The following is a 15,932-nucleotide window of genomic DNA, read 5'->3' on the forward strand; positions in this document are numbered from 1 at the left end:
AAAATCGATATTTCTGGACCGTTAATAAAAATTAATAGGTTAGGAGCAATTTTTCTCATGGTTAGGAGTTTTCAAATGAGCTGAATTTTTGTGGAGATGATCTCCATGGTGTGAAGATCATATCTAATATGAATCAAGGTTTAATTCATATTTTGAAGGGGTATTGTATAAAAAGTGTTGTAAACGGAACCTACCACTATATGTGTGTGTGTGTGTGTGTGTGTGTGTGTGTGTGTGTGAGCCCGTTACGTAGACTCCACTTAGATAGACTCCTATCTCACTCCAAATCCATACCATTAGATTCTATTAGCATCTACGGTTACATTATTATTTACACGCCCTTCTACAAATACTAAAAGGGTATTTTCGGTAGATCGGTTAAGAAAATTAAAACTTACGAGACAAAGAGGAAAACCCAAAACTCCTTCTTCTCACGACCAGACCCCTTCTCCATCCTCCCTCTACCTATTGAACTGAAGCTTGAGAAAAATAAAATTTAATCGTAATTCACCTCTTTACCGTCTTCAATTGATGGGATTTTGTTGTATCAAGGATGAACTCGCCAACCAATAAAGTGGAGACAATAGAATATTGTGACGGTGAAACATTAGTTTTCGAGCATGCATGGTACCCAATTTGATGAGCTTGGGTGTTCTTCTATTCAAACTCCTACCCAAGAAGTGGAGATACTGGGAATGCCCAAAGTAGGTATGACTTTTCAAAGTTTGGAGGATGCAAAGTCCTACTATTTTGAGTTTGATCGACAAAATGGTTTTGAAAGTCGAGTACATAGTACACAAAAGAGAGCCCGTGGTGATGATTCGGTGACTGTATGTGAAATGGTTTGTGCTTGGGATGGGACACACACCAAGAAACAAGGCAATGCAGAGAATGACATAAAAAGGAGAAATACTTCGGCAATTAAATAAATGTGGGTGCAAAGCAAGATTTAGAGTTGCTAGGAAAGATGTTATGACCTGGGTAGTGACATGTTTTGATAATACTCATCCCCACAAGATGGTTACTCTATTAAAACGGTGGCAAATGAGGTCGATGCAGGTTATGTCTTTGGTTGCTCGAGTGTTGACTGGAAAATTTGATGATGCGAACTTACCAGTAGGAAAAGTTCCAACAATTTTTGGAGAGATAGCCAAGTTCAAAGATAGAAATTGCTATATTCATTTGAACTCCAAATATAAGAGGTACAAAACACCAAAGGAAATGGATGCAACTACAGAGCATGTGACTATTTTTAGCAGCAACAACTAGAAGATCCTCAATTTTATTATGCCATAGAGTCAGATACTGATAACAAGGGGGTGATTTTTTTTTTGGATAGATGGGCATTCTCGTATGCAGTACTAGAATTTTGGAGATGTTGCTTGTTTCGACACCACATACAAAACAAACTATTATTCGATGCCTTTTGGTCCCTTCACTGGAGTTAACCACCATTTTCAGTCTATCCAATTTGGTTGTGCTCTTTTACTAGATGAAATTGAAGAAATTTTTTTGTGGTTGTTCAAGACTTGGCTTGTGGCTATGGGTAGTCGTGCCCCAGTTTCCATTATTACCGATCAGAACAAAACGATGACAGCAGCTATCGCCAAAGTATTCCCTAACTCTCGACATCGGTTTTGTCTATGGCATATCACTAATAAATTTTCCGAGCATTTGCAGCGTGTGTATTTTATGAGGGAAGGGTTTCAAAATGCAATGGATTGTTGTCTGCATCAGACTTATGATGTAAGTTCTTTTGAAATGCAGTGGAAAGAGATGTTGCAAAAATACGATCTAGTGGACCATGAATGGCTAAAGAAAATGTATGATATTAGAAATATGTGGGTGCCGGTGTACCACTTAGATACTTTTTTTTGCTGGAATGAACACTACTAGACGTAGCGAAGGAATGAATGGATTTTATAAAGATTACTTTACATCTTACACTACTTTAGTTGAGTTTGTTCACAAAAATTAGAAATGCTTGCAGAGAATTGCTTGAAGGGAAAGGGAAGAAGACTATGAATTTGAGCACAAAGATCGGATTGTGGATGCCTCTCAATATCTCTTAAAGAATGCTGCATCACTTTATACAAGAAATGTGTACAATAAATTCAAAGAAAAATGTTCTAAAGCCATGACTTACAAACTCTTAAGTGAAGAACACGGCAATGACTTCAACTCTTATACCATGACATAAAAAAAAAAAAGGGAAAAATATGGAAGGTGATCTCCAACCGAACAACTAGTAATGGCTTGTGTGAATGCAAGTGGTTTGAGTTTATGGGAATTCCTTGTGCACATGTTTTGAAGGTAATTATCCACCATGATATTGATAAGATACCCGAACAATGGGTTTTAAGAAGATGGACGAAAGGATCAAACCAATACCGAGTTATGGATAAGAGTGTAATACTGGGTAGTGCTGAAGATTTAGATGTGCTAAGACTTATGCATGGGTCTCATCTTTCCAATCAAGTTATTTATGAAGCTGCAAAGGATGTTGAGAAATTTGGAATGATGGTAGAAGCGATGGGCACTTTGCTAGAAAGGTTTTCAATACACGATGCAACTAAGAAGCCAAATGCAATAATTCAAGAAGAAGAACCTATTGTTGCCAGCCCTCAAGTGTTGCTTTTGAATCCCAATATTTCTCAAACAAAAGGGAGAAAGAAAAATATGAAAAAGAGCGGTTCGGGTAGATTCAAAAAGCCACTTGAGATCTCCCAGGAAACAACTTTAAGGATGTGCGGATGTTGTAAAAAGAGAACTACTCATTACAGAAGAACTTGTCTCAATAATCCAAATAAAAATAGCAAAGGTGCAAATTTACTATTTATTGTTTTATAGTTATAAATTTCTAATTGTTATTCAGTTTTACTCTTCATTGTGGCCTAACTTTTGTTCACTCATTTACAGGGGTAGGTAGTACTGAAGATGCAACAAATATTATTGGTAGCGGAGATGCATAGAAGGAGGAGTCAGCACAGAGCATCCAATATGCCTAATCATGAGAGGATTGTGTGATCTAGATCTCAATTTTGTGTAGTCAAAGAGTCGATTATGTATTCTCGGTATTGGCCTTTTGTATTATGTAGGAGGATTTTGTAATCTTGATCAAGTGAATAATAACTCTCAATAGAGCTATTTTATTGCTCTTACATATACAAACAAGTGTTTTGTTTCTTATACAACCATTTATATTTTTTGGTACTCTCAAATTTCGACATCCATAATACATCAGCTTGCGTTGTCAATATAATTTATACTACAATCCATAATACAAGCAGGTACGAAAGTTGTTAAATATATCTCACCTTGCAAGGAATATATACTATTTGGTTATTTAAATAATCCTCCTCAGGAGATCGAGAGATCAAAAAGTCTAGTTGAATTGAGTAATGTGTGGTCCAAATCCAAAACCAAGTAAAGCTTTTTGTTTCTCAACAAGCTCTTCAAACCAGAGCCACGTAATCGATCCATTTCATCACTGACAATCTTTAAATTATGTAAAAACATATTACAAGACATGATTAAACAAATTTAATTGAACACATATAAAGCATATACAAAAAATATTGCAGAAGTACATTATAACTGATCATTGTAAGAAAAAAAATATGGACAAATCCTGCTTGAGATAAGCAGACACCGAATGAAAGCCCTAGGTACTGATAAAAATACCTTGTGTATGTATCCAACTGGTATTGCTGACACATCATTAACAATATATAACACCACACCTGACACACATATCGCCAAAAAAACCTGGATGACGACCCTCCAAAAGCAGAAAATTAGCTAGAATGGCAAACGAAACTTGTGTATATCAATGTAAAGTGCTTCCAACTTAAAATTTGGCATTGCTACAAAATATAAGCTTGATAGCTTTAACAAACACCACAATAACACCTATGTAATATAAACAACAACAATATATAGGTGAGATCAAAATTTGAGGATCTTGGTGGATTTGAACCACCATCCCTTGAAAATCAAGAGACAAATTCCCATTCTCAAGTGCTTTGCCGTATAAGCTAAAGATCCATTTAAGAACAATAAAACCAAAAAACAAAGCAAAGAACTAATGGCAGTGAAGGTTCTTCTTGTCTAGTCTAGCAGTGAATAAGTTCAGGGCAAGTCCAATACACTCGGGTTAGAGACCTAATGTCTCCCATCTCTTTTTCATTATGTGTATCGCAGTCTTTATAATATAATCCCACCACCCCTAAATGACCCACTGATGGTTGCTCCATTAAATTATAACTAAAGTTTACAAACATAGTCTGACGACTGATGATTTTTGGTTATTGGAACTTGAAAATGTTTAGGTGTGGGTTTTTGAATCTATACTAGCTCATGAGAAAAAACAAGGTATGGAATAAGAAGATGTGGTAATGCAATATGGATAGCTTCAAATTTGGGAACCGTACACAAATTTGAAGAATAAGTGTAAAGGACCAGGTAATGTAATATGGACGGAAAAGAACAACTGATTTTTCATCAAGCAAACCTCCAAAACAACAAAAGTCCCATGCATAAAGAAAACAAAAAGGCTCAATTGGTCTCTCGTCCCAATAGAAATTCTATATTAACCACATATTATCGACTAAAGAAACCCCAAACAACAAACCACCTACATAAATTGCTTAGTTGCATAAATAATTTTGAAAAGTAGGAAAGGATAAAGAGCATCAATATGTAGTTTTTTTTTTGCTTAAAGGTAATTGATTAATTAATAAAATAGGAAGTTACAAAATTTTCTAACTGTACAAGTACAGTTGATCCTCACCAAGTGTCATTTTTCTTTTTAATTAACAAATCTTAAATAAGTGAGATATGGATTTTCTACTCTCAAAAACTTTGGCCTCACATCCCACCACCTATGTATACCAGCAGGCAATGTCGCCCCATACTTTGACATGAAGTCTGTAACAAAGTTAACTTCTCGCCAAGTATGAGTGATGTTTATCCATGAAGCGCGCCTCTCTTTAGCTGCTCCCAAGTGTCCTTCATTGACGAGTGAACCTTGTTATGTTGGAAAGCAGCATCAATATGTAGAGAAATGATAGAAGAAGATGACTACCTGGAATCCTGTAGCAACTGGATCAATAGTGGAAAGACGATTGATGGAGGATTGAAGTTTTCATCTATCAATTGGAGTAGAATGGGTTTTCTCTCTTGTAATGTTAAGGTTTTTAGTTTTTTATTCTTTTTAAACCAACCTCCAAAAATGCCCTTTCAGTATTGAAAGAAGGAATAGATATTATAAGGTGGCCATAGATGCAAAGAGCATCCAATGGCGTGGATTTGGAGTGAGATAGGAGTCTATTTAAGTGGAGTCTACGTATCGGGCTCGTTATATGAACACCACCTTATAAGAACTCCACATGAACTCCACTACCAAAAATGCATTTATAAGATGAATTGAGAGTTGATTTTTGGTGAAGATACTTTTCTCATAATAGAGAATCTTCCTACAAAAAATATGCTGATTTATATTGTGGGAGAACATCTCCACCAAAAATCAGCTTCTAATTCATTGTTTTTCATGGTAGAGTTTCTTTGGAGTTCATATAACGGGCATATATATACAACCCCGCTCTTAAGCGGATGTACTTAAACAGACTTTATCTAAATATTGAAATTTTGCGAAATAAAACATAAGTAAACTTTTGTACCCCACGGTCCCTCAAAACCCAAAATCTCTCCCTCGATCTTTCTCTCTCTTATTCTCTCTCCCATCTCTTTCGTCAATATGAAGTCTTGAATAATGATGTAGAGGACATGTTTTGTGGTTGTGCCATTAATGGTCTAAGATTATGTAACTGGAGGTCTAGATTATATATGGGAACCAACTCAACAAGTCCCGTAAGAACCCACAATGTCAGTCAAGTTTTTAGCCACTGGCTTCTGAGTCTGGGATCTTGTCAAAGCAATGGTTGTTCTATGTCTCTCATTCTTTTGAGAATGTGGAACCAGTTGTAGTTTGTTCATGCGGTCCTGTAATTATTCTATTCCTATATTGTTTTCAACATTGCTTGTCGATGTTGACAAATTTTTTTTATAATTTCAATTGTTTTGTTATTCAGAGTAAAATAGAATTTTAATTTTGAAGTACCTACTTCCATCTTGTCTACTAGTTAACACTTTTTAGTTAAATCATATTCCTTGCTTCCTACAACAGGTACAACCATGAATTGGTATTTCCAACTGTATAAATGGTATGGTAACTCGAATATACCTTCCTTTAGATATAGCAGCCGTACAAGCATACTTGTTGTATCTTTTATTATTTGAACAACTTATCAACTAGGAACATTCCATTGAACATTGTTTTATTGATACCATCACAACTCAAGTGAAGAAAAAACACATCATCTACTAGAATTTGTTTAACGTTGCATTCCACTTATTTGAACTTGGGTTTGTTATATTTTTTTTTTCAGGTTACATTGAGATGGAAAATGAGGATTTCGAAATTGAGAGTGGGAGTGTCGGTGGAAACCTAATCACATTTACAATCCTTAAGTATCAAATGATACCAAACCTAGAAAAGAACAGGAGTTTGAATCACTTGATGATGTCTACAATTTCTACAATGATTATGCCAAAGCCGCTGGATTCAGTGTTCGTAGTTGGTCTGAAAGGAAGAAAGATGATGAATGTGTAAGAAAGGAATATGTGTGTTACAAGCAAGGAAAAAGTTTAGAAATAGCAGACTCACCAGTTGTCGGCCCCGCGAAGAGTACATCTTCTAAGATCTCACCGTGGTGTTTCCAATGCCCAAAAATGTTTAACACAACAACTTGGCATGGTAAACATACCACAACATCAGTAGTTCAGTCTTCTTGGAGTTCAGTCAGGAAGGATAGAAAATATTGGTTTCACACAGAAAGATTTAAATAACCAGGAAAGGGACAAGCGTAATAAGATGAAAAGCCATGATGGAGATATGTTTTATGAGTTTTTAAAATTGGAACAAGGGAGGAATCCTTCATTCACTTTTTAAATGATGAACAGAGAATTACACGTTGTTTTTGGGCTGATGCAACCTCAAGACGAGCATACAAATTTTATGGTGATGTGGTTATCTATGATACTACCTACAACACTAATCGATATGGCCTGATTCTTGCACTGTTGTTTGGGGTTAATAATCATGGTCAGATAGTTGTTTTTGCTTGTTCATTTTTATGTGATGAGACCACAGAATCATTTATTTGGTTGTTCAACCAATTTTTAGAAGATATGCCAAGCAATCCCCCAAAGATGATTATTACAGATCAAGATCGAGCAATGACAAAAGCCATTTCTCAAACTCTTCCAACTACTTTTCACAGGTTTTTTATTTTTTTTATTTTATTTATATATATATATAATTAATTTGCATACGTTATTTTTTTTTTTTGTTTTACATGCTGAAGCTTTGGGTACTCTGTCAACAAAAATCTACTTGGCATTATATCTTGATGAAATTTTTCGATGAAAATAGATTCAGTTATATATAGTAAGTACTACACTGAGTTTTCAAACTGCATTTGGGGATCTGAGATGAAAGATGAGTTTGACTTGAAGTGGAATGGTATTCTTTATAGGAGTGGTTTACATGAGAACAAGTGGTTGGAGTCGATGTACGAAATTCGATCACAATGGGTGCCCGCACATGTGGATCACATCTTCTCTGCAGGTATGTCAAGTAGTCAACAAGCGGAAAGTGCTCATTCATTTTTCAAAATGTATGTTTCAAAAGAAAATTCTTTGGTAGATTTTATGGTTCAGTTTGGTAGGGGACTTGTGCACCAACGTCATGAAGAATTAATGGCAGATAACAAAGATATGATTGAGAAACCAAAAATGAAAATGCCCCCCATAGCTTTTTGGTACACATGGTTGATGTTTATATACATGAGTTTTTCTTTAAATTTCAAGATGAGTTATGGGAGAGCTTGAATTATAGATTTGTACTTGTTAGTGAGAATGAGAAGTGTTGCGTTTATAAGGTTCATAGAAAAATGGCGGTCGAAAATTCTAGAGTGTGAGAAATTTCTTATCAAAAAGATTTAGATTTTGCTTCATGCACTTGTAAAAAGTTTGAGAGCTTAGGGGGTCCCTTGTAGGCATATTTTAGGTTATTTGAATAAGATGCATGATTTTGATAAGTTGCCGAATCAATACATTTTGAAGAGATGGTGTAAAACTGCAAAGTCAGGGGTAGTCATTGATGATGGTGGAATGGAGGTTCAAGATGATAAATTATACATCATGAAGCGGAATGAATTGATTCAAATGTCAACACTTGTAGTTGTTAAATCCCTCGAAAGTAAAGAAGCAACTAAAGTGTTTACAAATGCTTTAAGTGGTGCACTTGAAAAAATTAGTAAGTTGGTTGGTTGTGATACAAGTGTAGCAACACCACATGAGAAAAGTAGTCAAGCGTTTGGTTGTGACAAGTGTAGGAGTTTCTGGAGCAAAAAGTTCTAATTTGGCAATTAATTATCATGAACCGAGTCAAGCAAGACCAAAAGGATGTGGAAAAAGACTAAAAGGAGATAAAGAGAAAGCACTCAAAAAGACACAAAAATATAAAAGAAGACGGTGTAATGGATGTAACAAGGTTGGAGTGTCACACGATAAAAGGAATTGTCCAGAGCTTAAGAAAAAGGGTAAAGAAGAGCTAAACAATGGGTAAGAAATGCAAAAAAATTCTTCCTTTCTTTTTATTTCTATTAGAGTATTTATAAATTCTTTTCTTATGTTAATTGACTTGCATTGAAAAAACTTGCTTGTACGACGAGGACGCAACTTTGGACTCTACCACAGATGATGATTCTTATTCATCTTCGGGTAAATATACATTTTTAATTATTTATTTCTATGTATGTTTATTGTATTTTCATAGCTTTTAATATTCATATGTTTTTGCTATAGGAATGTCGCTTGATTAAAAAAAGTTGAACATAATTAGATTTTAAAGGTCGCATTGCAAACACTACACCATAACAGGCTATTTGCAACGACAAAAAAGCGTTGCTAATAATTTTCGCAACGCTTTTTAAGCGTTGCAAATATGGCGTCAGTAAAGTGTTGGAAATATTTGCAACACAAACAAAAATTTCCAACGCTTAAAAAGCGTTGCAAACAGAACTTTCCAATGCTTATTATAACTATTTCGTACACATATTTAAAACCTTTGCAACGATTTTTTATTTCACAAATGCTTTTTAAACGTTGGTAATTTGTTAAAATTTTTACCCAACGGTTTGTAACCGTTGCAAAGTTGTTAGTTAATTTTAAAAAAAAATTAAAATTCATTTGTAACGGTTATAAACTGTTGCTGATGGGTTGCTAATAAAAAAATAATAATTTCTCATATTTTGTAGGGAGACCAGCTAAACCTACAATAAACAATGAATACAAGAATACAAAATTTCTCATATTTTGTAGCGAGATCTTAATACATTCTAAGATCGCCTCAACTATGCAGCAGGGTAGATCACTCTACACCTCCACTAAATAAACGACACGTCGTATTCCGTATCAACTTCCGACATATAACAGATACGTGTCCTAGTATTACAACAGACCAAAACAAGTTGTTATTATGCAAACTGGACCAAGTGATTACACCTTTCCTGAATACACTAATCCCACTCCTAACTTATTATGTCAGTGTCCAACCAATACCTAGACAGAAGAAAAATGAACTAAGAATGATGGCTGGAAGGATCACAGCCTAATTAACATGAGGGATGATAAGTGACATCTAACTACTGAAAACAGAAAGTTTGAGTCTGCTCTGCGGCAAAGTTTGACTGATCGTATAAATCCTCAGTAGAAGAGGCATGTTGATGAGCATCTGCAGGATCCTTACCATTACCACTGGCAGTATTCCCCTCCTCTAGTCCAATACTCTAGAGACGGTTGGTCAGCACATCATGATTAGTACTCGAGGATGGTGTATCTGATGCAGACGCAGGCTGACTAGGCAACAGAATCCAATTCATCCAATCATTTCGCTTCCTAACTTGGTCACCCTGCAATCAAGAATATATTTAATCTAAGACTAGAGAAATATGATGAGGGAAACAAGATTTATTTAACGGCTCATGTTTCCAAGCTTGAATCTATGATACTACACCAAATACAGGTTATGTTACGACACCAAAGACAGGTTATACGACGTTTTGTTGTCTGCATCACATAAATTTCCTGTTAATAAGATTTCACTAAATTTTCGTACTGTACTTCCACTACGGTTGATGTAAGGAAAGATTCCAATATAAACCGGATATTGGTCGCCAACCGTTTAACCCGCAAAAAAAAAATTCAGAATCTCCGTACAAATATGAACCTTTTACAAAAATACTGTTTGACAACAACAGGGCACTAATTCATGTGTCATGTCCAGTTCAAGTCTAAAAAATAATCCATCTTAAAAAAGTGTGTTGCGAAAATAACCAATCATCAAAAAGAAACGAACTGGTAATACTTGTGAAGAGCAAATATATATAATTGATGCTGATTATGTATGTGTATACAGTGGGACAGAAATGACTAATTTACTAGAGGCCTTCACAAGTCCGACCACATATAGTGAAGTTATTTCATTTCTTTAATCGAAACATATAGAGTTATGTATACACAACTAGAAAATATTCTTCCATTCATCTCACACTATCCACTAAGCGCACCCTTCAGTTCTGAAAACCTTCTTAATGGACTGGATAGCACAATCTTAAAGCGTATGAGTCAGTTAAGACATTAACTTTGTGCATAAATCAATAATCAGAACGAAAGAAAGAAAAAGATAATTAAATGAGGGTTTAGGCCTCGTGTTATCTGAAGATGGCAGTCTAAACAAATAAAACTAGGGAGCAAAATAAATGCAAAATGGAAAATTACAGAGACAGATGTATAGTTATAGAAGGGGAGCAGAAATATTGACTACAATGATAATATGAAAAACATCAAAAACCAAAAAAGGAAAGGGCAATCATGCATAAATTTTTTGTTAGTGTCTGGCTAGCGCGCCGAACCGAGGCCCACACACCATGGATCTAACTTCATCCCCATCTTAATCACCACTGAGCCTGGTTCGTTATGCATCCATTGGGCGGGGTTCCATTTTCAGAAGGTCTCAATACTGATAGGGGTTGATGTCCAACTCAATTAGTTGGCTTTTGACTCTTCTATTGTGATGTGGGACTATTTCACGTCAGTCCAACACCAACAATTCTAATGAGCCCATAAAAAAGAGACGCAAACCCTCGTACAGGTCAAACTACATTCATAATTCCAAAAGTTTGAGTTATGCCAAACTAGCGGAGGTAAATATACGACCACTTAGCTTACTACGTTTTAAGAAGCCTATTTGAGCCTACACGGAAATGTATTTGGGGCTGATAATTTGTGAAGATAATCCGACATCATAGGGATCATCTCACAAAAAATCAAGACTGCCTATCTCAGAATCTTGGAACGAAATAATATCTATCTGTAATCTTCAATTGGTGATAACTAAAGGAAGGAACTCTTCGTAAAAATTGAAGTTAAATTATACAACCACTACAAACCACATAGCAAATCCCACCACTCTCTTTACTTAGTCCACTAATTCTTGCTTAGAGACATATGAGTCCTTAATATAATAATTTGTAAACAACATTCTCTGTGGAATTAATGATCAGCTAAAAGGTAAATATAGAAATATAATCACCTATGGTTCTGATAAGGGAAATGTACTTTCAAATTCAGTATCTCCAAATCTATGACCATATATCAACAAAAAAAAAACACAGCTATAACCTCATAGTAAATTTCATATGGAATCATTGCCCACTAGTATAGCATATCATGTTCTGATATTAGCATGCAGTGATAAGGATTACCCCACAAATATACGGAAAATCAGTCTATCGTATCAACTACTAGTATAAGTTAACAAGCAATATTGTACCATAATCAAAATAATAAAAACCCCTGTCGAACAATTATAGTTAATACTACGAATACCAATATAATTTTAAGTTTTTAAGGATCGAGCTAACTAGAGAAGAAAACAAGGAAGATAAGTAGGATAACTCCACCAAACAGCAAAAAGGGGAACCAGAGGAGCACACTATTGGGATGGGAAAGAACTATTGAGATGGGAAAGAAAACCAATATAATCGTAAGACATTTAAACGTGCCATATCAAGCCACACATTTTCCTTGCATGCATATACATTATCAGTTACAGTAATTCCTAAATCAACCCGTATTTTGATCACTAGCACTACCTCATGGCTACTCGTAACGTCGTAAACCAAGAATGACATTTATCAATAAAACTCACTATCCACTTTAAAACTAAATTTCATTATCAAAGCTAAAATCATACTCTAAACAAAGTTTCAACACATAACAATATCCATTATTATAAAACTACGAAGTCAAAGTGAACAAAATGACAAACCTGAAAAGCACACCAAGCAAGATTGAGCAAAGCTAACAGCCCCACAAAGTGAACAAACCTGAAAAACCTGAAAAGCACACCAAGCAAGATTGAATATGCTAAGTCTAGCTGGTCTTCTACATTACATGGAAGAAGGGAAATATAATACAAAAAACTTAATAGAACCAAAAGGAGATGAACAACAAAAAATTTCTTCGCCATAATTGAACAACTAAGATTTGACATATATTGATATGTATGTGGTAGAGTCAGTGAATTTTATATGTGGGAACATATTCTACGTGGGCTAGTGGGACGAATAGAAGGATACCTATGCAACTAGTTGGTCCTATGATTTTAAAATATGATTTCACTCAAACTGACAATCTATCCAGGTAGTCATCCAAATGATTTTAGAAATGCTATCATTTAGTTAATACTTAATTCTAAAAAGAAACAATACATGTGATTCTTTGACAAAGAAAGTGTTGGTACTCGTAAATTCGTAATATATTAAAATATAACCTGAGCTTTGTGGAGAAGAATATCCAAGTCAAACCCAGATATGTTGTGCCCAACAAGGACATCACTGTCCAATTTGTGTAATTCAAGCATCAGGCGATTCAACAAGGCTCTTTCACTGCAAAATAGTTAACTAAAAATTTGTGAAATTGATTTGCAAGAGGATGATGGTAAATTTTTCCAGAAGAAATGTTAAGACGTTCTCTTAGAAAGATGAAATGGAACAATATCACATCGAAAACAAAGTTTACCCGCTTTCAACACCAAGTATATTCAAACCAAATTTAAATTTCTATCAAGAACCTCTTTCGTGAAACCCATTGGAAAGATGCCTCCTTCAAGCTTTCTTATAACAGTAAAATGGCTAAGTGCTCCAATCTATTCAACTCAGATGCCAACATAGGAGTGTCAATCTGGAAAGCAAAAAAAAGGACAGATCAGCATTATTTCCATCATACCCAAAAACCAGGTTCTGGTTATTGCTTGCTCCTCAGGAAAAATTTAACACTACTAACAAAAACCTTGGTTATAAAGCTCCATCAAACAAAAGATATTCTTCAAGTCCAAAAGTCATGTTAATTCCTAGGCTTAAGAACTTGCAAATTTTTTAGGACTTAATTAAAAGTTGGCAAAAAGGCAGTTTTCACCCTCGAACTTGTCAAGTTTTACCACTTACCCCCTCACTTCACTTGAGGGCAATTTTAACCCTGGACTTGTAAAACGTATCCAGCTCCATTTTTCCAGTTCATTTCCGGCACCTGAAAAGTGACGTGGAATTATATTTTCTGACGTGGCAAAATTAGAATTTGACACGTGGCAAAATTAGAAATTCCACGTCATAAAATATAATTCCACGTCACTCTTCAAAAGCCTGAAATGTACCGGAAATATGAAGGTGGATACGCTTTACAAGTACATGTTAAAAAATTGCCTAAACCTAACTTTTTAGGGGGGTAAGTGGTAAAACTTGACAAGTTCGAGGGTGAAATATGCCAATTTGCCTTAAAAGTTTACATCAATTTTCATGTCCAAGTAGTGCTGTCTCGTTAATACAACTCCATGAACAACAATCTCATGAATGAAAAAAAATAAAATAATCGCTATTAGCTTGAGCGTAACATGAATCTTTGTGATATTACGGTTATTGGAACTAGACTCACATAGAAAATGCACCAATAACAAATAACAGAACTAATGTTCTTTATTCGAAAAAATTAGATGATTGAACTCCTGGAGAAAACTTCTTGTAAGCTATAAACGACCATTTTTTATATACGCTAGTTTCCAGTTTTGAAAAACTACTCCCTAGTGGCGTCCTCCTGATATTGGTAAACCAAAGCCAGCAAATTGTATAATGGAAGTCAGTTGGCATCCTCCTGATTTTGGGTTTGCTAAAGCCAAAACAGATAAAGTGCCTAAGTAAAAATATCATGACTCTTGGCATCCAAGAAGCTTGGCATTGACACCAGGCACAATCCTGTTCTCTGCCTTCCATCTAACATAATTAGTGCGAGAGAACTTGGTGAAACCCCATCCACGTACGTCCTCCTAACTTAATAAGGGTTTGGGAAGACAAGACATATCCTCTGTTCATATTCTTAGTCTAGACATAATTAAATTAACAAATTATTACCTGATATGCATTTCCAAGCCCTGAAGATTGTCGCTTAAGGTCTGCAACTTCATCCTCAAGTATCTTGTGAGCCTTGTCTGCTTCATCAAGTCTTGCCATGATCGCCTCATAACCTGACTCACTGCTTTCACACGCTCTCTTCTCTCTTTGAGCAATATCCTTATAAGGAGCTGAAATATTAGATTCAGTTACCATAATGAGTTGATTAGAAGGGACATGTTTTAGACTGTTCACATTTAAACATTGAGTGATTGAGATAATATTAAATAGTACGAAAATCCAAGGACTACCTGCTAGTATGCTACCATTTTGTTCTTAGTAGTAGGTATAGGAACAAATGAAGAGTCCAGCCAACAGCCAACAGCCAATATCTGACAGAAGTACATTGCATACAAGGGTATGGCATAGAAGCAGATCGCGATCGCAGCCACAAGCAAACGACTATGCCACCAAAATCCACAAACAACAAACAAGGTCATAAAAAGTGCCAATAGCTAAGGAAAAGATAAACAAAAGATATTGACTCACCTACTTAATCATATACAGACGCAAACGAGCAACTAATTACTTCATGTTCCATAGGACCAATGAAGCTGGGTAACAACAGGGTGTGATTGGAAAAACATTGTTGACCATGATTTCAAGAGAGAAAGAGAGTTGTACAGGTAGAAGAGAGTACACGTGGTTCAATAAAATATTATGTACATACAATTCAACTAACAAAAAACAATCAAAATTTTAAACCAAAACAAAGTTTAATTTTGTGATAAAAATCTCAGTTGGTAGTAAATAAATATCGTGAAAAAGGAAAGCCTACTACTTTGATTTGCACCAACCAAATCAAATATTTCCCATGCCCCTCCCTAAGTTTGTTCTCTTCGAAGAAAATTATGAGGGTAGAAAATAGATTATAGAAGCTTCCTGCTATCTCATGAAAATTTACCACAACAAACTGAGTTGTGCACCATGGATTTTCTCTCGTGCAAAAAAGAAAACATAATTTTGATAGAAATGTATGCGTAATATATTTATCCCACCAAGGACAACACCAACAACAAAACCCCTATTTTATTGCTAACTGCCCCAAGTGAGAAGCAAACACCAACCAAGTCACGCATTCATTCAATCAAACACATAAAGAGCAAGACAAGCTATTTAGAGAACAACCAACAAACTACAATGAATCATCACAAATAAATCTTAGTAGAACATTTATTGCAAGTTTGACTAAGAAAAACAAGTACATATATTTATGCTACAAATCAGTATTTAGTATAGAAAAATATAAATGTAAAATCATGGTCACTCCGGAACTGATGAAACTAAAAGGAATATAATTTG

The 15,932-nt window shown here is 35.2% G+C and overlaps 1 protein-coding gene and 1 long non-coding RNA gene across 2 annotated transcripts; one reads left to right on the forward strand and one right to left on the reverse strand.

Moving 5' to 3' along the window:
- The first annotated feature begins 2,283 nt into the window (after positions 1-2,283).
- LOC147487757 (uncharacterized) lies at positions 2,284-2,972 on the forward strand. The gene is made up of 2 exons (XM_086574129.1): positions 2,284-2,747; positions 2,876-2,972. Exons 1-2 carry the CDS (start codon positions 2,284-2,286, stop codon positions 2,970-2,972), a joined length of 561 nt encoding a protein of 186 aa, XP_086430255.1.
- A 9,482-nt stretch (positions 2,973-12,454) lies between these two features.
- LOC147487758 (uncharacterized) lies at positions 12,455-15,000 on the reverse strand. Its single transcript, XR_015200795.1, has 5 exons — positions 14,882-15,000; positions 14,592-14,761; positions 13,262-13,371; positions 12,962-13,076; positions 12,455-12,524 (listed from the first exon to the last, which is right to left on the reverse strand). It is a non-coding gene; the product is annotated as an uncharacterized LOC147487758 (long non-coding RNA).
- Between the last annotated feature and the right edge of the window lie 932 nt (positions 15,001-15,932).

The sequence above is a fragment of the Coptis chinensis genome, chromosome 7 (assembly GCF_015680905.1).
Source record: "Coptis chinensis isolate HL-2020 chromosome 7, ASM1568090v1, whole genome shotgun sequence".
Classification (NCBI taxonomy): Eukaryota; Viridiplantae; Streptophyta; class Magnoliopsida; order Ranunculales; family Ranunculaceae; genus Coptis; species Coptis chinensis.

Bases quoted from the DNA above. Each gene is read 5' to 3' on its own strand.
- LOC147487757 (XM_086574129.1), top strand. From the start codon at position 2,284: ATGGGAATTCCTTGTGCACATGTTTTGAAGGTAATTATCCACCATGAT. The intron at 2,748-2,875 runs GTGCGGATGTTG...ATTGTTATTCAG, and splicing joins CAGGAAACAACTTTAAGGAT to TTTTACTCTTCATTGTGGCC.